At 45.3% G+C, this 26,679-nt stretch overlaps 1 protein-coding gene and 1 long non-coding RNA gene across 3 annotated transcripts; one reads left to right on the forward strand and one right to left on the reverse strand.

The window, feature by feature from the left end:
* The first annotated feature begins 1,863 nt into the window (after positions 1–1,863).
* Positions 1,864–24,384, forward strand: mapk8ip2 (mitogen-activated protein kinase 8 interacting protein 2). 2 transcript variants are annotated; one of them, XM_061823721.1, is made up of 14 exons: positions 1,864–2,294; positions 9,218–9,323; positions 15,246–15,482; positions 15,560–15,638; positions 16,751–16,954; positions 17,097–19,341; positions 19,851–20,059; positions 20,265–20,340; positions 20,664–20,836; positions 21,045–21,154; positions 21,381–21,503; positions 22,373–22,443; positions 22,521–22,619; positions 24,254–24,384. In XM_061823721.1, exons 1-14 carry the CDS (start codon positions 2,230–2,232, stop codon positions 24,324–24,326), a joined length of 3,870 nt encoding a protein of 1,289 aa, XP_061679705.1. In that variant the 5' UTR covers positions 1,864–2,229; the 3' UTR covers positions 24,327–24,384. The 2 variants fall into 2 exon arrangements, with proteins under 2 accessions (XP_061679705.1, XP_061679707.1); XM_061823723.1 differs by having other exon boundaries at positions 16,751–16,852.
* Positions 13,406–24,457, reverse strand: LOC133502667 (uncharacterized). Its single transcript, XR_009795529.1, has 3 exons — positions 24,318–24,457; positions 22,342–22,600; positions 13,406–13,750 (listed from the first exon to the last, which is right to left on the reverse strand). It is a non-coding gene; the product is annotated as an uncharacterized LOC133502667 (long non-coding RNA).
* Between the last annotated feature and the right edge of the window lie 2,222 nt (positions 24,458–26,679).

A 26,679-nucleotide genomic window follows, 5' to 3' on the forward strand; every position in this document is an offset into this window, starting at 1 on the left:
CAATTGACACTTTGGACGGGACGCGACCCTTGACTCGTCTTGTGCGTCTGTTCAAAATTATACATCAATGTTTTCACGTAAACGTTGGGTATCAAAAATACTAGTCTGCTGGTTTTATTCAGAAAAAAAAATGGAACATCCTCAACAATTTCATACACAGTACGTAGTAATATGGAAAGTTTTCAGACCCCTTAAATTTTTGACGGTTACTGTATGTTGTAGCCATTTGTTAAAATCATTTAAGTAATTTTTTTCCATAATGTACACACAGCACTCCATATTGATAGGGAAAAAATGGAATAGTTGAAATATTTGCTGATTTATTATGACAGAAAAAGTGAATTATCACAAGTATTCAGACCTTTGGCTGTGACACTAATATATTTAACTCTGTTGCTGTCCATTTCTTATGACAATGCTTGACGTGGTTCTCCACCTTCATTTGAGTCCAGCTGTGTTTGATGATACTGATCTGACTTGGCACCCCGGTCTGTTTAAGACCGACCTTACAGGTCAGCGCATGTCAGTGCAACTGAGAATAATGAGGTCAAAAGAAGTGCCTGAAGAGCTCAGAGACAGAATTGTGTCAAGACACAGATCTGGCCAAGGTTACAAAAATATTGGGCTGCACTAAAGTGGCCTCCGTAATCCTTAAATGGGAGACGACCAGAACCCTTCCTAGAACTGGCCGTCCATCCAAACAGACCAATTTGGGGGAGAAGAGCCTTGGTGAGACAGGTCAAGAAGAACCCAGAGATCATTGTCCCTGAGTTCCAGAGAATCAGTCGGGATACAAGAGAACGTTCTAGAAAGTCAACTGTCACTGCGGTCCTCCACCAGTCGGGCTTTCGGGCAGAGTAGCTCACCGGTAGCCTCTCCTCAGTGCAAGACGCAAGAAAACCCGGATGGAGTTTACTAAAAAATAAAAACAGAAGACCTGAAGGGCTCCAAAATGATGAGAAATAAGATTCTGTGGTCTGATTCTTAGCAGTATTTGTGGAGAAAACCGGTGCTCGTCCCCCGTCCAACACAGTCCCAAATGTGAAACATGGTGGCATGCTGTGAGTTTTCTTTTCCAGTTGCAGGGAGACGGAGACTCGTTGCGATCGAAGAGGCAAAGTACGGGGATATCCCGGATGAAAACCTTCTCTGGTGCTCAGAAACTCAGACTGGGGCGAGGGTTCACCTTCAAGCAAGAATGGAGTGCTTTCAGAACAACTCTGTTCCTGTTCCTTCATGGCCCAGCCAGAACCCTGACCCAAACTCAATTGAGCATCTCTGGAAAGACCTGACAAGCGTCGTCCGCCAGACCTGACAGAACTGGAGAGGATCCCCAGACGCAGGTGCGAAAAACCTGTTGAATCATTCCCCAAAAGATTCATGACTGTATTAGCACATATTCAGCAAAGGGGGCTGAATACTTTTCACTGTGGTATTTCAGTTTTTCTTTTTAATAAATCATCAACAATTGCTATTTTTTTCATAGTGTGCTTGGAGTACAACTTAAATGTTTTCAGCAAATGGTTGCAATACCAAAAAAAAGTCAAAAATGTAAGGATATCTGTCTGTACCCACTGAATGTTTGAAAATATGCTAATTTCTAATGACAATACAGCATCATATTTAAGAAGCATTACATGATGTTTCAGTTGCATTTCTTTTTTTTTTTTTTTTTGCAGGTTGCGTCCTGGTCCCAGTGACGTCATTGCCGGCGGACTACCCCTCCGCTCCCCTCTGCCCGCATCCCACACGGCCAAACGACGCCCCCTCCCTCCCCCACCGCCCTTTCCCCGCCCCCGCCCCGTCTCCGCACTGCCGCCTGCGAGCATCCGTCGCGTGTCCCCCGGCAGCATCTTCGTCCCCTCCGCCCTCTTCTTCCCGGTCCTGGGTGGGGGTCGGCAGAGACGACTTGTCGGACGCATTGGATCGTAACTGGGGATATTTTCCTTTCTTCCTATTCCATGCAGATTATTTAAAGCGAGACGGCCCTCCCTCCTCTCCCCTCCTTTCCCTATCCCTCCCTCCCTCCCTTCCCTTCTGCGCGGATGCTCGACTCCCGGTGCACGCGCAGCATCCGCGACTGAACAAGGAGGGGGAAACAAAAACAACAAACGGCAAAAAAAAAAAAAAAAAAAAGCGCCATCAGAGAGGTTCTCGCCGTGGATGGACTGCTTCTTCCTCTCCGTGATCGTCTCCACGACATAGTGGGCTCCTCTTGAGTCAGAGAAGATGGCGGACCGGGCTGAGATGTTCTCCCTCAATACGTTCCACTCCCTCTCTCCTCCGGGCTGCAGGTAATAAAAGGCGCCGCGTGGGTGCCGCGCGCGTGGGCCGGAGGTTGGGGGGGGGGGGGGGGTCGGTGGATGGGAAAAGCCGCATCGGAGCGCAACATAAGGAGGATGGCGCACCGCGTTAATTTCACGCTTGGTTTTAGAATGAACCGCAAAAGCTGAATAACGAGCGTGGTGCTGTTGGTTCTGCTGCTGCTGCTGCTGATGCTGCTGCGGCGGCCTTTTGGCGGCTGGAGGCCCACGCCCTGATCGCGTCCGCAAAGCAGGATGCTGGGAAGTGATTGTGATGATGATGATGATGATGATGATGATGCCTGAAAACGGGAGCGTGAGTGGGATGCAGGCATCATCCTCATCCTCATCCTCATCATCAGGGTGGTGCACTACTTAGCAACGGTCATCGATACAGAAGGAGTGCAATGGCTTCCTTTCGCTTTTTCAGCCGCTCGGAATTGTTCTTATAGTGCAACAGTCAGGACGCAACATTAGGGACGCCCGCACGAGCCAGCGGCATCCCAGACAAGCTGCTGGATGTGAAAATTAATCAATCACATTACTCGATTGTTTATTTCAAAGGAAGCACAGTTATGGGAAAAGGAATAAAATGCCCTCAGAAAAACCGCTCAATTTATGGTTAATAAAAACAACTAAATTACCCTAGAAATTATGTCAAATAAGATTTAAGATAATCGCGGTGTCGGATAATATTTGACACAATTTCCAGTCACAAATGATCGGACACAGTGTATCAAAATACATCATGCTCAATAGGAATTTGCATATATCGTCTGATAATATTTTGGAAGGACTTTGTTGGAAAAAAAGCAGCGCTTGACAATTTTCGTGATAATGTGAATGTTTCCAATAAGTTGCAATCACAACTCCAAATGATGCAAGAACTCCATGGGTGAATACATTTAAATGATCTCTAATAATATCAACAAAAATAATATTCAATCATCAATTCTATCATCATTTCAAGAACAATTACGGTTAATTTTCAATAACCGTAACAAATTATTGAAATAGCTTCAATCACCATGTCAAATTTTATTTTTTAATACTGTATTTACACAATAATTTAATAGTAACATGATGATTTCAAATGTTGTCAATAATAGTTTGAGTAAAAATAATTTCCATTATTATAGCAATTGGACTTGTGCTTCAGTGTTCCAGAGCTGTTCCTAATATTTTGGTTGCCCGAAACATTAGCTACATGAAAAATAAATAGTTCTCACTTTCATGAGGTGAAGCTGCCATTTTATTTATTTATTATTTTTTTTTTTACCCCTACAGGATTTAAGTCCAAATATGTCACATGAAAAAAACGGATTTTATCACAATAAAGTTAAGGAAAGAAAGAAAAACTGCCAAAAATGTTTCCATGTAGATATACAGAACTGGTAATCTTAAGTGAATAAAAGTCAGAGCACAGTAAAAGCAAATCGAGGATCTTCGGATACTTATGAGATTAAATTGATATTTAATTGAGGGGGAAAAAATATAATTTCCCATTGACAATTTTCATATCGTGTGCATGAGTGTACTGATATTGATGCGAGAAAGCCAAACATCCATCCATTTTCTGTCCATTGGGTCGCTGAAATCTATCCCGGCTATATCTTCGGGTGAGAAAATTGGGGTGTTGGGGGTCCACCCTCGACTGGTCGCCATCCATGCAAACAAACCACCGTTGGCACCTACGGTCAAATTTGAGTCTTTAGTGAACCTGTGACGCATGTTTTGGGAGGAAACTGGAGTACCCGGAGAAAAGCCATATAGGCATGGGGGGTGGGGGGGGGGCATGAAAGCTCCACAGCAGATTTGAACCCTGATCCTCGGAGCTGTGAGGCAGATATGCCGAACAATATTATTTCAAAATGTCCTTCCATTTGACCTTGAAACATTTCCTAAATGAACTAAAAACAACCCACTATGTATTTTTTTTTTTAATTTCTGTGTTACAAAATAGGGCAGCAGAAATCCTTTAAATATGTATTCTCTCGCTCTCTCTCTCTCTCTCATGCACACAATCACATTAGCAACCCCAGAGGATTTGTTATCCAACGCGGTGCACTTTTGAGGGATTTATTTTCACGTTGCAGCTTTATCTCCGCATGGGTTGAGATCAATTCTACCCGGAAACACGTGACCTCACGGCGAAGCGACAGATGATTGGCCCCGCTGTTGCTAATCACGTCGGGCTCAAAAATATGATGGTCGTGATGACAAATGCAATCCAGATTTTTGCGTCTTTGCAATACGAGGTTGTGGAACATGTGCAATGTGACAAATGAGGAGAAAACATGCACCTATCATGTAATCTGCTTTATGTAACAATGCGCTCAGTCAAAAAAAAACGTCTCATTTTTATTTTTATATGATTCACATGGATGATTGGCATGAAAAATTGCTCCTAATGAATCCCACTCGACACGCGTTTTATCATCACAAAACCTGGCAATTGCGGTGTAGTCCTTTTTTTAGCCAGCGTACACACCCTTGCCATGTCATGTCATTATCCAAGCCGCTTATCCTCGCAAGGGTCGCGGGAACGCCGGAGCCTATCCCGGCTAGCTTCGGGCGAAAGGCCGACACCGCCCTGAACTGTTCGCCGGGGGACGTGTGGATATTATTTGCTACATTTGCATTTCTCGTGTAAAATAAAGTGAAGGCTATATCTACAATTGTAATAAATTAATTTGTATTACAACTACTTAACAAAAGCAATTGAAAAAAAGACAACAACTGCTTTTTAGATGCGTCTATTTTTCCGTTTCCATCAGGCAATTCATCAAAAGTATTCCAAGGACACAACACGCATGCATTGTGTAAAACCAAAAACAACAGCTTCAATCGATATTACTCACAATGTAAATACAGTACAACCTAAAACGGAAGGTATATTTGGTCGTATTAAATCCTCTTAATGTTTCTCGGATGATTATTTCCTGTTGCTTGATGAGACAAAATTTGACCAAATGGACATGTTTAGTGCAGTGTAGGCTATTTTTGTGAGCTGTAGCATTGATCCATTTGTTCAGACCGATCGTACTGTATGTTCTCCATGAATATGATCGTGAATAGTTGTGTCATTGGATCATTTGACGGTATGAATGCACACTATGCGTTTACTTACCTGGGAGAAAGCTCAACAAAGGCATGACTCAAGTGAGCGTGCGTGTGCACGTACACATTAGCGGAGAGTGACAGCGGAGTGAAAAGCCCAGCGAAATCGACCCCCCGAGTGACTCACGAAATAAACGTCCTTGGCTCTTTAAAGAATGATGATGTCATCGCGGAGCAGCTGCTGCGCCACTGATTGTTCTCAGCCGCGTCGTGGTTGCATTTAATATTCGCACTTAATGATATTTTGTGGGCGGCACGGTGGCGCAAGCTGGAAAGCGCCGGCCTCACAGTTCTGAGGTCCCCGGTTCCGATCCTGGACCCTCCTGCGTGGGTTTCCTCCGGGCAGTCCGGTTGCCTAGCGCATCCCCAAAACATGCGACATTAATCGGACACTCTAAATTCCCCCCTGGTGTGATTCTGAGTGCAGCTGTTTGTCTCGATGTGCCCTGCGATTGGCTGGCAACCAGTTTAGGGCGTAGCCCGCCCGCCTCCTGCCCGATGACAGCAGGGATAAACTCCAGCACTCCCCGTGACGCTTGTGAGGATAAGCGGCTAAGAAAATGGATGGATGTTGGAACCTGCCCCTCTGTTATGCGCTGAAAAACTTTTATATTGACTTAAAAATTCATTTGCGACATCCAGCAGCAACTTGCTGCCAAGCAACTTACATTAGTTTTAGACCATATCGCTGTCTAATAGGAAAAAAGGGCTTTGGCACCATCTCGTGGCAACAATAGGAAATCACAGACCTTGTTCGACAGTGTCAGTAGTTTGCAAATTTTTTCTGGATCCCCTTTTCAGTGTGTTACTTTATTCAGTATGTAAATTCATACAATGTTCAGTCTAGTATTCTCTTCGGCTTTCGTTTGTAGCAATAATCAAACCTTTGCTGGGTTCTGTTTGGGCTTATTGTCAGATCTCCTGTTCCACGTCCGACGCGGCGTATAAAAAAAACCACACCAAATGTGTTGATCGACCGCTGACTCCTCCTCTTGCCATTTGATCATTTTGAAGCCTGAATAATTTATTTGGCCGGCATCTCGTCGCATTATCCGGGAATGTTTCAGGGAGTCGCGGCGCGCAGTTTCACACGCAATTTGACAGATGAGGCGTTTGGTAGCCGGTTTGCGCGTCCCGCAGAGCCCGAACCGACGCCGACGCACGTTGGCACAGTTTGAATCCACCCAAGAGAACCCGGCAGGACTTGGAAGGTGTTGTGAAGCTTTAATCGCAATGTTGCATGATTAATAATCGAGAGTTGTGAGTTTTATTCATCTTAGCTTCATTAAGTCACGCCGTAGTTACTACATCCATCCACCCATTCCCCAAGCCGCTTATCCTCACAAGGGTCACAGGAGTGCTGGAGCCTATCCCAGCCAACTTCGGGCAAAAGGCGGGTGACACCCTGAAGTGGTCACCGGTCAGTCGCAGGGCACGTTTGAACATCGTCGCTGATCGGGAATGGATCCCACGCTGTCGGCGCCAAAGTCAGGCGTGTGAATCACGACATCATCAGGGACTGTAGTACTACACGCACACACATAAAAAAAAAATAAATGAGGGAGTATATTTTTGATAGACTCATAAACATTAAATCGCTATTTGCAGTCCTGTTAGCAGCGAGTCTTAGCTCCTTAATCCAAAATAAAGCAAGCAATTACAGCACACCCTCGCCTCACAAATTTTTTTCCTGCCGTCTTTGACGAGCCTCGTGATTCACTTTTCTGAGATATCATACGCGAAGCCCAATTCAGATGAAGTTGGGTCGTGTGTGAAACGTAAATAACAACATTCTGTGACCATTTGCAAATCTTTTGCAAATTGCGGTCAAATTATTTAACCCATTCGTGGGCAGCGTCCCATTTTTGGGACATCATGATTTTCACACGTTATCTTCTTCTTCTTCTTTTCCTTTCGGCTTGTCCCGTTAGGGGTCGCCACAGCGTGTCATCTTTTGCCATCTTAGCCTATCTCCTGCATCTTCCATGATTTTCACGCGTTATATCCTTCAGTATATCAAAATATTTAAGTGTTTTAATCTGATTCTGATTCTAGTTTTCGGGATGACCTACGAAGAAAACCCAAGTACCCTCTCGCGGCCAGCGAGATTATAAATTAGTAAAGTTATCATCAACAAAAGAGAAGTTTTATTTCCTTGATTGTGGCCTGTTAGGAGACTTTTATCTCAATAAGGCAAAAAAAAATTGCCACCCTGCCCATGAATGGGTTAATGTTCAAACTGATAAACTTCACATTTTGGAGGAAAATCATTCATTTGTGTTTTTATTTGGATTTGACACGGTGTCACAATTTCATATAAAAGGTGAATTTCAAGCTTGGCCACAGCCCAAATGAAGTCAAATTAGCGCCTGGATGGCTTTGATCAGCTGTGCCGCAAACTCTGACAGCTGTGGACTGCATTTAGCTGTCCGTTTGCATGAAAGTGACATCTTAAAACGCTTCCCTGCAGGGTGCACGCAGTGTCTTCCCCCCCCGTTTAGCAGGACTGCAATGCAGCATTTCCTTGTGACACAACCGCAAGGCAGCTGCTGTGGTAAAGGAATGCGCGGCGCCGCTAATGTGGCACCGTCGAATTGGAGGCTAACGACGCCAGCTCATTCCACGCGACGTCAACTTTATGGACTTGGCTTGCTGTGACTTGCGAACGCGAGTCAATGAACTCGCTTCCGGCTCATCTTTTTAACTTTTCGACACTTATGACTAAAAGTAATGGCATGATTTTGTATTTGCTAATGCAAAAAAAGATGTAACTAGCCAAAACAGCAATAGAAATTTAAAAAGTAGTTTTGGTCTTAACTTTGGTATTTGTATTTTTTGAGGTGCTATAGGTTTTTATTTTTTTGGTGTCTGTGTTTTTTTTAAATACAACACCTGACCTCTGACCTAACGCAACTGAATTCCAGAATAGATTGTTGGTTTGCATTTTTGGTATTTCATTATTTATTTATTTTTATATTGGGCTTGTAATTTTTATGGTAACTTGGGTATTTTAACAAGATATTTTTAGTTTATATTTTCTTTAATGCAAAAAAAAAATACATGAATGAAGCATGACAGAGTTGATTTTGAACAAGGGTTTTTTTTTTCCAAATATATATATCTTTAAGAATGCATTTTTTAAATTTTCATCTTCACCCACACCAAATGGTGAAATGGAGGCTTTTGGAGTAAATATCCCAACAACCATAAACCAGTCGCTCACATTTGAAAAATGTACGGGTGCGCTCACTCATGCCCGCAGATGTAGAGTTGTAGGTGTGTGTTGTGTTTATAATTATGAGTGTACCCCTTTAAGAGCAGAGGGGGGCGGTGTCAGGTGAACTAGAAAGTTAAAAAAAAAAGACGCCAAGCTGTGGTTCACTTCGAGGGCTCGGCTTAGAGGGAACATCGGTCAAGACTACACAGAATAAGCGACGTCTTTCAATATCTATGTATTTCTACTCATAACAAATTTTATGAGCGTGATTTTTCGTGCTCGACTGTGCATATTTTTGAGTGCGATGGCGCACGGGTGCGTACGCGCCCATTAAATCACAGTGACTGACAAACCATTCATGTGAATAGATAATTTGTTTGATTGTCACGAGTCCCAACTGCAAACCAACATTTTTTTTTTTTTTACTGAATAATTCATTAAAAAATATGAAAACAATGAAGCCAATTTCCAAGCAACCCTGACTCTTCATTGCACAGCATCCTCCCATTTCTCGTCCAACCGATATATTTTCTGCGACAACGCGCTGACTGTCGCCTGTCCGCCGTGTGTTTGTTAGGCCAGCCCACGACATCAGCCTGGAGGAGTTTGACGACGAAGACCTCTCGGAGATCACGGACGACTGCGGGATCGGCCTCAATTACGACTCGGATCCCTACGAAAAGGTGAGGCCGACGTTTCTGGGGGTCCCGATTCGGAGCACTTATGAGCACGGAGTGACGGGTAAAAAAAAAAAAAAAGACCTTCAACAAAAAACCAAAAATAATTCCAATCACAATTCAGAAGAGCTCGCTGACAGAAACATTTCCAGAAGTTTACGTGGATGTGTCATTTGACCCCTTGATGACTGGCTGACCTCAAACTATGCGGAAAAGGAATTCCGTTGCATTGCTTCATTGCCGTTTTGTCATTGAAGAAATTCAGTTTCGGCACCAGTTGTCACAAGCCTCTGCTTGTAAGAATTGCGAAATGAGGACGCGACCGCGTCTATTATTGCGTCGTTAGCTGTAGCATGTAGCATTCGTCGTCACTTGGCTGTTTCCCAGCAAGCATCCTCTCAGATCCTGACACGACTCTTCGGCTCTGCGCATTCATCTTTTCTTCCGACAGCAGCAGAGGGCAGACGAACAAGGACGTGGTTATTATTATTATTTTTTTTTCCGTCAGTGAGGGGCATCCTCCGACCGTTTCCTCCCACCTCCCCTCTCTGCCGCCACATTCGTGCCTGCGCGCATTTCCTCTCTTCCCCCTCCTTCATGTCATACCTTCTTCTTCATCTCCTCTTTCCCTCGCTGCATTTTCATTCCTTCCCTACTTCCTTCATGTCCGACGTTCTGTCTTATCTCCTCCCCTCTTCATATGTAACTCTAACTACTTCCTTCCATACCTCCTTCTCTCCTTGGAATCTCTGCCCTCTTTCCCCTTTCTCTCTTTCTTTGACTTTCCTTCCTTTGCCCTCTATCTTTTCTTTCCTCAACTCCATCCTCCACCTTGTTTTGGAGTAATTTCCTCCCTTTCGATCACTTTTAACCCTTCTTGCTTCTTCCCGTCTCTCGCTTTACGTTGAAAGAAAACGTCCCAGCCTTGTGCAAAATATTTTTACTTGCACCAAAAGGCAGCAGAGGCCTGATAGGGATTTAAATGTCCTGATGCGCAACTTGTGCATTGTGCATATGACACGCAATCGTAGGCATCAGGCTGCCACCAAAAAAAAAAAAGCAAGTCAGGATGCAGCATAGCCCCGAGGCATCCATCTTGCTGACAGGAGCTGGATCGGACTCGGGCAGCTGCTCCTGAAACCTGCGCAAGGACATTCGGGGGAAAAAGGGTGACAAAAGCGAGACGGGAAAGTGTCACGCACGCAACACTTCAGATGATTTTTTGTTGTTGCACGTCGTCACTTCAGAGCATTGCAGCAGTCGCTCTTCCGTGCGCTGATTCAGCAAATAGTTATGAGCTAACCTAAAGAGTGAAATTATCTTTCGAACCGCTACCTCCAAACCTGATTTATGCAAATTAGTTTTTGGGGGTTCAGGATTTCATATATGGACTGTTGCCCGCTTGAAAGGAGCTTGCGCAATGATACAACAAACAAACAATCAAGCAAATGAAACCGGTTCACGTTAACACATTTGTTTCCAGCAGTTATAGCAGCATATTTTCACCCGTAACAGGTCAGTCTGGAAGGTATGCGGGAATTTGCCATATTTATTTTTGTCTTAATGTCTGCATCGCCTCATTTATTTACGTGGTTACAAGGTGTCGACAGTCGTAGCGATTCTCAAACGTCCATCTAATGACCCGCTGGACTGCAGCAGAAACATAAATTTAGCCTGGCGGGTTTGCTAATTAGACCTCTAAAAGTTTTGCCAACTTATTGTTTTTTTTTTTTTTTCCCCTAACTGATCTGCGTCCAGGGACGCTCCCCCGTATCGATGTGATTTTTTTGAAGAGCACAAAGCAACTCAGGGAAATATATGAAAGGCTGTCAAATGATATTTCATCGGGGGAGCGGTTTTGATTCGAGGGCAAAAAATTAAAACATTTCCGTCATAATATGACGACAGCGGACGGGAGATGGGGCTTTGTTTGTAATGGAGTTTCGAACAAAGTTGAGTGTGATAGTAAAATTCACGTATTGGCAAAGAAAAATATTCAAGTATTGTATTTTCTGCACTATAAAGCCCACCTAAGAGTCTTTAATTTTTGCCTTATAATCCAGTGCGGCTTATACCTGGATCAATATTGCGCCTTTAGCGGTACTCCATCTGACACCAGCCTCCATTTTAGTGTGTATTCTATGCGCCTTATAATGCGGTGCGCCTTATATATAAAAAAAAGTTTTTCAAATAGGCCATTAATTGAAGGTGCACCTTATAATCAGGTGCGCATTATAGTGCAGAATATATGCTGCATATCAGAAGCTAACGCTGTTAGCCAATGCTGATCTTTGCATCCAGCCAGCAAAGCTCGATCCAGCTCAGCTGACTTTGTGGTTCTGACGTGATAGTGTTTCAGACAGGGTAGTCTGATGGCGGCTGTTTGTCCGGGCGTGGCTTGAAAATGGCGGATTTTTACCCAACTCGTGGGCAGAGAAAGGCGATGTGTGGCCGGGATCATGTAAACAACCCCCACTGTGACATCAAATTGCAGCAAAAGAAGCTGGAGAACTTTCTTGTAGACATATTTCATTTTTCAGAAAGAATCACACAACAAAAGTTTCTTGTGTGTGGACAGGCTCTTTGAAGAGTCGCCAACTATTTGTATCACATGAAAGAGTCCGTTTTAAATACGTCCCCTTTCTCATGGAAACATTCATAATGACGCCTTTTTAATGACCATGCAAATAAATGCAACCTGACAGGAGCCATTATTGTTATCGTTGTCATCCTCGGGATCAGTGGCACGTTCACAATGCGGCGGTGGCATTAATCTTTGCATAGTTTGCTTATTTCTACGGTGGATTTTGTTAGACGGACAGGGAATGAGGATTTTGACTAGTACCAACGCCTTAACATCAGCTCAGAATGAGGATTTGTTGATCTCCTGGGAAAGGATCGAGCGTTTGGGTGGCACGCAAAGCCGGTGTCAGCAGGAACTGTGATGTGAGAGCTTTTGATTTGTCCATTAAAAGGACAGCAGGGCAAGAGCCAGAGAAAACTGCTGCGTCGTGCAGACTCCCAACCCGATCAGTCACTTCTTCTTTTTGTTTGTGTAAAAATAGAGATCAAAATCCACAAATGTCTGTGACGTTGACTCCGCCAGTTGCTATGATGTTGCTTTTTGTGGCTCTACGAAGTCATCAAAACAACGCTTCTCTGCTCCGTTCAATAATGGCTGCACGTCATGTCAAGATGTTTTGAACATACGTGATAAGTTCAGATGGAGAAGCAAACAAGCGCCACTGACAAAAAGAAAAAAAATAGATTCACGACTTCTTGCAGACTGCTTCGGAGTGTCCATGACACGTGACCATTTCAAAACCAAACACCTACAGAGAAGAGAAATGAAATAATACATAAAGGAAAAAATATTTTGGTAACCGACACATTTTACTGCCGCTAGTGTTGCTGTGCTTTGACAGACAGAATAGTGATCGTACGGCACAAAGCAGCGTGAGCTGGGCGGTGGTGGCAGGTTGGGACCTTCCTGGTCCGATCCTTGGCTACAGAACCTTGGCGCTAGGGATATGAAATGTCACCCTGTGCCACAGAAATAGCCCGAGCTGGTGCGTGAGGTTGAAAAGTTCTGACACTGCTACACACATCTTGGGCTCTGGTACCAGCCTTCTGTCTGGAGTTGCCCGCAGTGAAGGGCACCAAGGAGGCGCGGGCATACTTATTACCCACCGGCTCGGCACCTGCACACTGGAGTTCACCCCCGTAGACGAGAGGGGAGCCTCCCTCCGCCTTTGGGTGAGGGGACGGTCCTGATTGTTGTTGATGCCCCAGTTCCGAGAATTCTCCCCTTTTGGAGTACTGGAGAGCACTCTCGTTGGGGACTCTCGTTGGGGACTCTCATTGGGGACTCCCATTGGGGACTCCCATTTTTCTGCTGCGACACTTGGAAGAGCACGATTGGAAGGAACGCCCTTAGTACGTGCCACTTATCAGACGCCAACGCGAATCTGTAGGTCTAACGAAAGTCAATGCAGCTTGGCTTTTGGCTTTGGCATATTTCAGGCAGTTTTGCTTGAAAATTACTGCTCTTCACCCAGCCTAGATGGCAAGTCATGGGCGGGGAAACTTGGTGTGTAATTACACACCTGATTTGTGGGCAGCCAGTCCACAGACCTAACTCTTTGAACAGAAGCATTTATGAAGTCCGTTTTCTGTAATGGGTCCTCATCAGGCTGAAGGGGATACTCGGTCAAGGTCCCTGACGGATTATGTCCCAATAATTTTGTCCATATGGCGTCTGTAAGGTTCCCTGAAGACCGGAGGATGATGATCATGTTGTGAAATGGAGGGCCTGCCTGTCCCGAGACTTAGAACCAGATGAGTAAAGGGCCTCTCCCCGAAAGCGGGAGCGAGTCACTAGCACAGGAGAGTAGCTCTAGTACCCACCTCTCCCTCAGTCTGTCCACAGGTCACTGAAAAAGACAGAGAATGCCATCCATAAATATATTTGCTTCGGCTTTTCAGAGAGACTTTTATCCGGGGAGCAATCATGCGACACTGTTTCACCAATCTGACGGCGCCAGAAGCAATTTTTTCAAAGTGACTTACAGTGGCCTGGAACAGCGGAACAAACAACTGCATTAATTTCCCATTTGATAACGATATGTTCATCTTCTTATTTTTCACTGAATACTCGCCCTAATTTACGGCCTACAGGGCCCACCTCAATATAAGCCTCACCCAATACATTGCAAAAGTAATAGAAGCCGCACCTGTATAAAAGCCGCAAGTCCCCTCATTGAAACAAGAGATTTCCAAAGAAAGACGGTACACAGAAAGCGTTTTCATAGTTTCAATACCTTAGCTTAGCTTAACATAGCAATAACACGGTAGCATGAACAGGGCTGGTAAAAAAAAAAAACTAAGAATAAATTGCCGCGCCAGCTACACAGTAGAAACACGGTAGGACACCACTAACAGGGCCGATTAAAAACAAACCATACCGAAGTCACTGAGACATCAACACAGCAGCAACGTGCTAGCATGGCGCTAACGCTAGTGCGACACTAACAGGGTGAGATAAAAAAAAAAAACGTACTGGTAAAAATCACTGAGACACGGCAGTAACACAGCAGCAACAGGCTAGCACAGCGCTAACAGGGCCGGTTTAAAAAAAAACATAGCAGTAAAAGTCACTTCCTCGATACGTATATTCCACCGGCGTCGCTCATACCTTTTCCGCTCGAGTGCCCCCTTGCGGCCGTCAGGAAAAAATGCATCACCTCATAAGCCGCAGGGTTGAAAATGTGTGAAAAAAGTCGTAGTTTATAGGCCGGAATTTTTTTGTTTTTGTGAGGACTGCTTTTTACTTCTACTTGAGACATACTCTAAAGCGACAGTACTCTTACTGGAAGGCCATTTTTGAATACTTTGTCCATCACTGGTCCTCAGTCACTGCTTTGTGAGATTTAGAAGCAACTCGTGACGTGACGCGGTGCAGTTTTGCACCACTGAACGTATTCACGATAATGTATAACGTGCAGGTTGTGCACTCACTTGTGGGGATGAAGGTGTGGTCTGTTCGTTGGGCCTTCCCGTAAAGCTTTTGAAAGCTGAGCCGCATGTCAAATTGATCCGCTTCCCCCGGCTCTTTGATTTTTTTTTTTTTTTTTTTTTTCACCCGCATTCTTTTTTGGTCAGTAAACGTGTTGTTTGCAAAACTTCTTCATGGTTTTGGTATTTTAAGTAAATGATGTTAGCTCCCCCCACCGACCCCCCCAAGAAGCAATTATGCAAATTCACGAATGCAGAAGCGCACACGTCTGTGTGTGGGGTACCATATTTGGTTAATGGTACGAGTTTTTCTATCGTACCAGCGTTTGGCGCTAAAGTCCATTAAATGACCACACGTACTCGTAAATGTGCTGCTAAAATACCAACATGCCTCCCATCCGCTATTTGTCCCAGGATGCCCTCATTCTGGAGAAGAGCGACACGCACCACCCGGTCTGCTCCTTCCAGGATGACTTCCAGGAGTTTGAAATGATTGACGACGAAGATGAGGACGACGAAGAGGAGGATGAAGAGGACGAAGTGGACCCCGACGCGCCGCCATCTCCCTCGGCATCGCCTCCGCCCTCGCCGATCCTCGGCACCCTAAAGAGCAGGCCCACCACGCTAAACCTCACCGCGGCTGTGTCGCAGGTACACCTTTGCGTACACGACCAACTCTATGTTCTAATACAGGACTGTCATGCATGACCGAGTTTTTCTGTCCTTAGGATTCTCTCAACAACAACAGCAGTCTGTCGCCAAAGAAAGGAAGCTGGCAGGAATCGCTGCGCAACCCAAATTCACAGGGTGAGATCAGCTTTGGAGATTTAGAGGGCCTGAAACGCATCAGAGTCAACACTCCAAAAGTTACTCAGTCGTGTACCCTGGAAAGTGAGAAAAATATCAGCCCTTTAGACCAGTTTCAAGCGGCATGCTGGAGTGACTGGTTACCACATCCGCCTCCCAGTTCAGAGGTCTGTTCTTCCCAATGCCCGTGTGGGTTTTTGCTGGGTACCCCCAAAACAAGGATCAAATTTTATCTATGTGCGATTTTCTTAGCCGCCTATCCTCACAAGGGTCGCGGGTCGATGGGCAGGAGGCGGGGTACACCCTGAACTGCTTGCCAGCCAATCGCAGGGCACATGGAGCCAAACAACAGCACTCACAATCACACCTAGGGGCAATTTAGAGAGTCCAATTAATGTTTTTGGGAGTGGGAGGAAACTGGAGGAGCTGGAGAAACCCATGCAGGCACGGGGAGAACATGCAAACCCCACACAGGGAGGGCTGGGATTGAATCTGGGTCCTCGGAACTGTGAGGCCAACGGTTTCCAGCTTCGCCACCGTGGTTGTTTGTCAATATGTGAATTGTAATTGGTTGCTTACCAGTTAAAGGTGGCCAAAGTCAGCTGGGAGAGGCTCCAGCACACCAGCGATCCCGGTGAGGATAAGCAGCAGAGATAATGGATGGATAAATGGAAACCAGTTCCACCGACACACAAAACTGGCATGGCGGACAAAAGGTCTCAACTACCCATGCTTTAAATTGGACAGGAACTTATCCATTTTGGTTTGACGACTCCACCCAAGTTTATGAGACGATTTACCCAAATAAGCCCCGAATGAAAGCAGATATTGTCGACGCATGGGAAATTTTAAATTTGAAAGGTTTTGTTGCCGACGCCAACTAACGTGGCCCGAGAATGGCCTCAGAGTTCAATGATCGTCTCAAAGATCTTTCGTGGTTTGCTGTGCGTAGCTTTAATCTTCATATTCTCATTTAATCTTGGAATAATATTTACAGATTACTTTGCAAAAGCCTTAGGCCATCATTACATTTGCTTTCAACTATTATAAATATATGCCGTGAATTGTAAGTCTTATTCATTATTCATGACAAACTTGGACTCCGTCTCCAGGCCGCACAAGTCCAACCCGCTCATGTCTGGAGGATGGTAGCCACGTGACAAGCCAGTGTCCAGCCTCATCGGTTTCCGAGTCACCCGGGTCCCAGAGTCAAGGTACTCCAGCAACACAGGCAGGGGAAGGTGGGAACCCCCATTCCCCTCACAGGCTCCTCCTCTGTGACATGGAGGGCAACAGGCGGGAGAGGTTTGCACACGGTAACAGAAAAAGAAGGCCGGCCCAACTAGTTTAGAACTCATTCCATCCAACATTAATGTGATTCCCACCAACAGATTACTGTTAACGTTGCATAATTCCAAACTACATCTTCCTTTAGAGTACTTTACTTGTTTTTCTCAGGGTCATTTGGTCAAATGAAGTCCCATCCTTGGCCCAGGGATGTCATCCAAACAAAGGCCGACCCTTCGGTTCACCCCGCCAGAGTGCCCTCGGTCGATGAAAATTCCCAGTGTTCCGACACAGAGGTGGACCACGATCTCAACAACGGCCACAACCACAAACACCTTCACCGGCTTGCCACAGACACGTACACAATTGCAAGCGAGTCTTTTACGGAAGCAGGGAATGACCTGGATCCAGAGGGAACCAGTCACTGCTTGTCATCGACTGCACCTTTAGGTGGCAATGATGGGGCCGACACCCCATTGTCCGATGACGAGCTCGACAAGGACTTTGAAGTTGAGTTCATGTGCAGGGAGACGTATGACATGGTGTGCAAGGAAAATCCTTCATCATATGTGGAAAATCCTTCATCATATGTGGAGTTTCCATGCATTGAGCCCTATGACCAGGCTGTCTTCTCCAGCTCAGCATCCTCCAACCCCTCAGAAGCTCCTGACCAGTCCAAAAGTTCCGATTCTCCTGCCTTGGCAAATCTGGTGGCTTTGGCCCATGATTCCCACTCTCCGTCGTCGGACCCTGGGATAGCAGACATGAACCAGCAAGGTTATGTGACTTCAGACCTGGACAAGGAACTGAGCTCACCGGGTTCTGACTCTGACCTTGATGAAGAAGTGGACAAAGCATTTGCCTGTGAAGGTCCCGTGCACTCCAATATGATCTCGTCTATCTCAGAAACTGAGCTCGACCTGACTAGTGACGATAGCAGCAGTGGACGCTCTTCTCATCTCACCAACTCCATTGAGGAGGCCAGCTCACCGACATCAGACCAGGAGCTGGACCCGGATGCAGAGTTAGAGCAGGACAGTGGGATTGTGGGCCTCAAAAAATCTCTGTTTTTGGGCCAGCCCGATCCAATCAAAGAAGAGTCTCCCCTTCCCACTGTGTCTCCTTTACCCTCTCCAACGATTGCCACCCCATCCCCTGTTGACTCCCCCGTTTTGCCTCCCAAGTCATATGATGATGACCAAGCTCTGATGGAATTGCAGAATGTGGATGTCGATCTGTCTGGCGAGCACCTGGCTGACCCAGATGAGACTCTGCCTCCTCAACAGTGCGAGGACAGCATGTCCAGACAAATGGTGCTCAAGATAGAACCCGACCACAGCCTCGAGTGCTTCAAACGCTCCTTCTATCTTCCAGTGGGACCCAGGCTCATGCCCGCCGGAGATGATTACGATGAAACCAGTGAAGGGGATTCAGAATCAGAAAGTGAGGATGACCTGAGTGAAAACTCGGACTCACCCTGGCTGCTTAGCAATTTGGTCAACAGGATGATCTCAGCCGGCTCATACCCAATCAGCTGTCCTGAGGAGTGCTTCAGGAGGGAGGTATCCGTGTCAGATACCATCTCGCCGTCCTCAGAAATTAGTGAGGAAGACAGCTTTGCTGATGAGGACCCAGAAATGGCTAGATCAGAGAAGGATGTTGAAGGGCCCAGAAACGTCAAGGTTGAGCTAGGTGAGAGAATTAAGATGTTGGAGTCTTCAAATGAAGGTGTAGCCATGAACTCTCGCCTCTATATGTGTAACCCTACCGGTGACACGATCATACCACTGAGTCTCGATCACTGTGCGGAGAATTTAAGAGAAACCACCGACTACTCCTCGTGCAATCCCGGAGTCCCCAACACGGGGAAGAACACATCAGATAAACTCTACAAGAACAGACCAGAGGAAAGCGAAGAGCCCAATAATGACTTGACGATGCTGGAGAAAAGGAAGGACCTGGATTCTCCGAACCTTACCGAGAGCATCCTAAGCGACAAAGATATCGGACGGGAGACGGACCCTCGGACGGCGAGTCGCTCAACCGCTTCCCTTGAACGAATCACGGAGGTCAAACACAGCCTAACACTGGACATACCCACTGCTCAGACCAACCGCTGCTTCAGCCTCACTTACTCCACAGATAATGACGAAGAAGATGACCTAGAGGACTCGTACCCATTCTTGGATGACTTGAGGCGACGGTCCCACAGGGGTAGCGATTCACAGCTCGACGGTTCACCTCCTGCGGAGTTCTCTGTGCCGGATCACCCCTGCCCTGACCGAAAGCTTCCACCGTGTGAGAAAGACGTTTCTCCAAAGCCGCCCAGTGAAGATGAAGGACTGGCCTATGACTCTGTGAAGTACACGCTTGTAGTTGATGAAAACACAACTCTGGAACTCGTCAGCCTTAGGAGGTACGCTATGGCCGGAACATCAAATTATCCTACGGAAAGATTGGATTACAGATCAAATATGACAAACCTCTTAAAAGGCTGACTCTTTTTGGTAGCAATTGGCACGATCCGTTAAATCTTTGTGCTATTTTTCACTTCGATTTACTTTAATATGCTACGAGCAACATGTAAGCCGGTGAGTAGGGTGAGCCTTTCTCTGCGTAAAGACTGAAACATAGACTGCCCAATAATTGCACGAGTAGTGTCTGAAAAGCTGACATAAGAGGGTGAAAAAAAAAGGAAACCTCACCCATGGGGCAAGCGATAAATGCATGCTGACTGAGGGATAATATTACCAATCTTTACAAGATGATTTTTTTTTTTTTTGTTACTGTTATTAGACTTTCAAAATATTTACTGTACCAAAACATGTAAAGTGGAGAGTAGGGTTGACTGTAAAATCTGTGCAGGCAGGCAGGTCGTTTTTCTGTGTGACACTTTTTCAAATCCTTCATCTTTCATCTTCTCAGGTGCACGTCGGTCCTGAGCGACGACAGCGACCTCTCCACACTGTGCGACGACGAGCCTTTGGGGACGGGTCGGGTGGACTATTGTTGCGATGACGAGGGGGCGAGGCCGGGCCTTCTCAGTTCCTCCGAGGACTCTTCCCCTGAGGCGGAACTCCCGTTTTCCAAGAAGTTCCTCAACGTCTTCGTCAATAGCACGTCACGCTCCTCCAGTGAGTTAAAAGCAAAGCGACGCTAGTGACGTTTTGGAAAGCTTTGGGTTCTGTCATTAGGCCACAGAAAATGTACGTGAACGTTACCAAAAGGTTTTTACAAGGCCATTCTCTGGTGTATGTTATTCATGATATAACTTTACTTGTATCATTTAGTTATTGTTGAACATTTAGGAGAACTGCTGCCCATGTCTTTCTCACGTAGGCACGGAATCCTTTGGACTTTTCTCCTGCACCATCAACGGAGAGGAGAGGGACCAAACGCACAGGGCGGTTTACAGGTGAGCTACATCACCCAATGACATCCCACTCCGATTCGTTCCTTTGGTCAGAGAGTAGAGATGGATTTCCGGTGCTGTTGATGTATCATGTCTGAAGCAATCGACAAGGTGGTCCTGGGTTGTTTATGTTCTCCCAGTTTCTCCTGGTACTGGGGCTTCCACATTTGAAAAAGACGGTTGTGAGCTCAGCTTCTCGCCCAAAAGGAACCTGGGATCGGCTCCAGTTCACCTGCCACCCTCATGACGACATCCCAAAATGTGTTGATGGAGTTGATCTCCCTCCGGGTCTTCTGATGTCCTAATCCTTGAGCATCCCACTGTAGGTTTATCCCCAGACACGCAGACGAGCTGGAGCTGGATGTGGACGACCCTTTGTACGTAGAGGAGGAAGAGGACGACTACTGGTACCGAGGCTACAACATGCGCACGGGAGAACGCGGAATCTTCCCCGCCTTCTACGCTCATGAGGTCATTAGTCACTCCAAAGAAATGTTGGGTAAGTGCAAAACGTCTGAGGTTGAAGGTTCTTTGAAACATAGAGAACATAGAGAACTTGCATTTTTTTTTAAAGTCACATTTTTACGGTTGGATTCGAAGAGAGCTTTAGGAAAAAGTACCCCAAAGATTTTGAAAATGAAAGAAAGAAAATGACGTACGGGGCCGCCGCATCCGGGGTTTGACACGTGTACTTCTGTCCTTTCCAGCCATGAAACGTAACCCGGCGTGGATAGAGACGTTCGACGTGCAGTTCTTGGGTTCCGTGGAGGTCCCTCAGCATCAAGGCAACGGAATTCTTTGCGCTGCCATGCAGAAGGTAAGCACACATTTACAACAGACGTATATTTGTCTACGCGGTACCTGATGAGGTCCAAACTACCAATTTGTGAATTACGAGCCCTGGCGTTAGCATTTTTTTTTTTCTTCCTGCTTGCCGTTGCGAGCTGAAATTGAAGTTAAACAAGTGAACTTCCGATACGGCGCCACTGGAGCGAAGTGAAGAAGCCCTTTATTTGTTTGTGACGATATCTCCTGTGCGGAAGATTGCACAGTCCAGGAAGCGGACGGTGCACGTGCGGCCGCCGTCCCTGTGCGAGCTGGAGATCAGCTTGCAAGGGGTGAAGCTGATCATGAGTCTGGAGGATGAATACGGCTGTCTGGACGAGGTAAGGAGAACTCGATTGCGCCACCTTCCAAATGTGACACGCGCACGTAGAATCTTGGTCGATGTTCCTACTGTGACGAAGAGAGAGAACGCTAGCACGTGGTCTTAGTCTCTGACAAGTCATGTTTTTTTTTGGTTTTTTTTTAACCCCACTACTTTGTTGTTCGGAACTGCTGAATTGTCTTGCCAATGAGGACAAAGCGTGTACAAGTACATTGAACTTAATGAGGCAAGTGAATCAATTCTTAAAGGGTTTTCCACATTGCAGGAGATCTCCAATAAACGTCTGCTTTTCTTGCGGTGATTGGTTGGTCATTTTTGTGGAATCTTGAGTTTGACATGGCGTCGTAGTCATAAAAGAGATTTATGACTGTAGGGAAAGCAGGTCTTCAGAACTGGGAGACAGACACGTGAACCAGTCGCTCACCCGTGATGTCACTTCATAAGAATCCACTGGAAAACTTGAAGAATCGTAAGCGTTAGTGAGATAATGCTCGTGACCATGACGACAACCTGGAAACATATTGCCTCAGCTTGGTGCAGAGCCACTTGCTAAATCGCTAAACGTGCAATTGTGACTTGTACAGGAATCCGGATTCGCCCGGATATGCCCCACGTGTCAAACAAGATGGAGGCAGTGTCCCAGACTATTATTAATGTGATTATTATGATTATTAGTTATAATAGAAGTCGCGCTTAGATGGAATAAGATGACACGCTGTGGCAACCCCTAACGGGACAAGCCGAAAGAAGAAGAAGAAGAAGGGAACAAGGTTTACCATCGTATAAATCTAGATGTCCTTTTATTGTCGCTACCTCAAGCAGTGATGTGCATTTACCGGATTGCGTTGGTTCTGTTTGTGTTGTCAGTTCGACAGATGCAGTCACTTCTTCCAGATGAAGAACATCTCCTTCTGCGGATGTCACCCGAGGAACAACTGGTAAGCGGACGGATCCGCCGTCTCTCTAGCGCCACCGGTGAGGCGTCTTCTGACGTTCGCGCCTCCTTTTTGTGCAGCTACTTTGGCTTCATCACGAAGCACCCCATGCTGAGCAGGTTCGCGTGCCACGTGTTTGTCTCCCAGGAGTCCATGCGACCTGTGGCGGAGTGCGTCGGGTGAGTGGCGAAACTAGCAAATTGCGATAGCCGAGTTTAGCCAACTGTGCCAATCGTAACGGCTTTAGGAAAGTTCGAAGTGACACGAGTCCAATTCGCAGTGCAAAAAGACGTTAACCATTGTAGAATTTGATTTGTATGGTTAGGAGGGATTAAAGCATCAGAACACCATCACGGCAAAAGTATTGGCGCATAATTTTGCCGTGATGGTGTCCCAATACTTTTGTCCACATGCTGTCCCAATACTTGTGATCAGCCCGCACCCTGTTAATTTGGAGAGATTTATTTCTGCGGTGCTTGAAAGTATTGGGACGGCGTTTGGGGGAAAAAGTAGGATTGAGGCACTCAGTGAAAATAAAAATACCGCGAAACGGTAAGAAGAAAGTTTTGGTATACATTTAGCGTAAATGTACAAGTACAAAAACATTAGGAAAGCAAAGGTGTTGGGAAACGCTAAGACAGCAGAAGGACATATTGTATGTACTGTAATTCCCAGTCTACAGAGCGCACCTGGTTATAAACTTCCCCCAGTACAGTTGTAAAGGAAATACCATTTGCTACATACATAACAGCCAGTTCCCACATTGAAACACGAGATATTTAAGAAAAACAGAGAGTTTAACACCAGCGCCGCCGCGCTAACAGGGCTGGTTAAAACAAAACCAAAACGCACTGATAAAAATCACCGAGACACGGGAGTAACACGCTAGCACACCGCGAAAAGGGCCGGACCGGTAAAAGTCACTCCCTCGGCACATATATTCCACCGGTCTCACTCTGACCTTTTCCGCTCGAGTGTCCCCTTGCGGGCATTAGAAAAAAAACGCACAAATCGGCCGCATCACCGCATAAGCTGCAGAGTTGAAAGCGTGTGGAAAAAATGGCAGCTAATAGGCTGGAAATTTACGGTATTAGTGCGCCAATGGTGCAAAAGTACACTAAAAGTAGAATAGTACTGCAACATTACTTGGGCAAGAGTAGTACCATGTAAATAAACATATTGAGAAAGCATAGAGGTCAAAATATTCAGACAACATCAAGTTTTATTATGAGTGAGAGTTTAAATTCCTTTGACGTGATCAGTTTGAAAATATGACCACCAGTCACTGTGATTTGCCCCATCGCACTCGCAAATCTGCACTGTCGAGCACGAAAAATCACGCCCGTAAAATTTGTTACGAGTAGAACTACGTAGGTATTGAAAGACGTCGCTTATTTTGTGTAGTCTTGACCAAAGTGCCCTCTGTGCTCCGCCACCGCGCAATTGCGCGCTTGTCGCGCACATGAAAACCGATCCAGCGCAGTCAACCCCAACCTGATGTCTTTTTTTTTATTTTAAAACACGGACGCCTACGACTATAACGAGCTTCTGCTCAGCCTACTTCTACTTCCTAGTTTATCTGACACCGCCCCCCTCCGCTCTTAAAGGGGTACACTCATAATTACAAACAGAAGACACACACCGGCAACTTCATATCTGCGGGCGTGACTGACCACACGCGTACATTTTTCAAACGTGAGTGACTGGACCACATTAGCTTACTCGATCCAGAGTAACCTCTGTGTACGTCTGCTAATACTTCCGCTGATTATCAGTAAAGACATTTATTGGTGTGTGTTGTTTGTGTGTTCAGTCGGGCTTTCCAGGAATACTACCAGGAACACGTGGAGTACGCCTGCCCCACTGAGGACATCTACCTGGAGTAACGCTCATCGGAGGGCTTCTTCTTCTCCGTCTTCTTCTTCTCGGTCGTCTTCTTCTTCGTCTTGCCCCTCTGAGACCGGCCTCTTCAGTTCCGACGGCAAATCCATCTTAGTTCCATCTCAGCGGAATGGTCCCTTTGACCGTTTTCTACGAGACAAACTCAAAAAGCGCCGAGCTATTTGGAGGTCAGTTCCCCTTCCGACGTGTACCACCGACCTGCCTAGCCGCCCACCTACTCGTGATGGCCGTTCACTCCCCCCCCAACGCATGGCTTGTAGGATTTTCCGCGCGCACGGCGACACGTATTCAGCCGGACGAGGTTTGTAAATATGTATTTGTTGTAACGTTCCAGGCCGCCGGGGTTTCTACAGGTAGTCGCACGGCAGCGACGTAGTGGCGGAGATCGCGGCGTTGCGTACAACCTGTGCTGTAAATACATGTATAGGAAGTAGACGTAGAAACAAACAAGCGCCTCATCCGCACCCGCGAAGGCACCACGGCGGCTGCGAGTTGTTCTCGGCCGACGAACCCGACGGCGAAAAGCGTCACGCGAATCGCTCTGGTCGAAACCGATTGGTCGCGTTCGGTGCCACGCTGAAAAGAAGAATTCATCGCAACATGACCGGGTAGACGTCGGAAACGTATCAATATGTAAAGTCGTCGTGTTACGGGCGTGGGGGGCACGTGGGGGTTGACTCATCCAAATCTCGTTATGGGGGTGGGGGGTGGGGGGTGGGGGGGGGGGGGGTGTCACGGTTGACTCATCCGAATCTTTTGCCTCCCGAATCAGCTTTCACGTTTGAGACAAAATAGGAAAGCCGTGAAGCCTCAGCGGGCCCCCCAAAAAACATTTTTCTTGATCTTATCTTTATCTTTTTTAAGAAAAATACCACAGGACGGGATTGTGCTGTATTAAACTTGGCGTCCACTCCAATAGAATGTAAAGAAACGGTCATCTTTCTTTCGTTGCTACGTTTCACCTCGCTTTCATTGGACTTAATCTTCCCATTTTCCCAAATTCAAGCAGCTTCTCCGTCTTTTTGAGAGGTTTGAAATGGAAATTTTTCACAACCTTTCTTCGGAACCACACTTAGATAAAGAAAGTTGAAATTTTCTCTTGTTTTTTGGGAGTTCTTCTCTTAATATTCATTTTTTTCTACTCATTTTTCCTAGTTTTGTTTATTATGATGATAGATTAAAAAAATCTCACAATCTTGCATTTCTTTTTTTTTTTTTTTTACTTCAACATGAATTTGTTGTCAAAAATGTCTGGATTTTTTTTTCTCTAAAATGATTATTCCTTCATTCCTTTCTTTATTGATGCACATGATTATGGCTTTTATTGCTATTGCAACACTTAAAAATATGACTTTTTTTGTAATATTAGTATTGCATTTCTTTTTGTGGTATTGTTATGATTTTTTTGCTTGCAAGATGAGGACTTTTTGATCTTTCTTGTAAGAGTACAAATCTTCTTTTTCCAGCGGTGATCAGGACTTTTTTTCTCTGCCCCAGCGGTTTTCTTCAAATTTCAAAACTTTTTTTTTTTTTTATGAACTCTTTTCACAATCTTTCTTGGGATCCACGCTTAGATCAAGAAAGATGAGATCTTCTCGTGAAACCTTTTACAGAATGTTACCTCAAACTGTTTTTTTTGGGGGGAGGGGGCAGCAGTCAACTTTCTTCTCTTAGTATTCATTTTTTTTTTTACAAATTTTTGCTAGTTTTATTTATTATGATTACGGATTTTAAAAATCTCACAAGCTTGCATATTTTAATTTTTTTTTACTATAACATGAATTTGTTGCCAAAAATGTCTGATTTTGTTCTCTAAAATAATTATTCCTTCATTCCTTTCTTTACTAATGCAAGATTGCGCCATTCTTCTCACAAGATTGTTTTTTATTGCTATTGCAACACTTAAAAATATAACTTTTTTTGTAATACTAATATTGCATTTTTTTCTGAAAAATAGGACTTTTGTTGTTGTAGGATTGGGATTTTTTTTTTCTTGAAAAGAAATAGATCTTTTTTTTTTTTTTACATTATTACTTTAGCCTTGAAAATGAGGACATTTTGACCTTTCTTGTAATAATACAAATGTTCTTTTCCCGCCAGTGATCAGGATCTTTTTCTCTGCCCAAGAGAACATTTTCTTCAAATTTCAAACCCTTTTTTTGTGTAATATTACATAATAAAAATAATCTGATCCTTTTCTCTCAAAAAAAAAATAGAACATTTTTTTGCGGTAATATTTTTACTTTTTTCTTTAAATATAGGACGTGTTTTTACCTGACAAAAATAGGACTTTTTTTTATGTCCCCCCCACTCCCCCCCCCAAAAAAAAAAAATATA

The sequence above is a fragment of the Syngnathoides biaculeatus genome, chromosome 6, assembly GCF_019802595.1.
Source record: "Syngnathoides biaculeatus isolate LvHL_M chromosome 6, ASM1980259v1, whole genome shotgun sequence".
Classification (NCBI taxonomy): domain Eukaryota; kingdom Metazoa; phylum Chordata; class Actinopteri; order Syngnathiformes; family Syngnathidae; genus Syngnathoides; species Syngnathoides biaculeatus.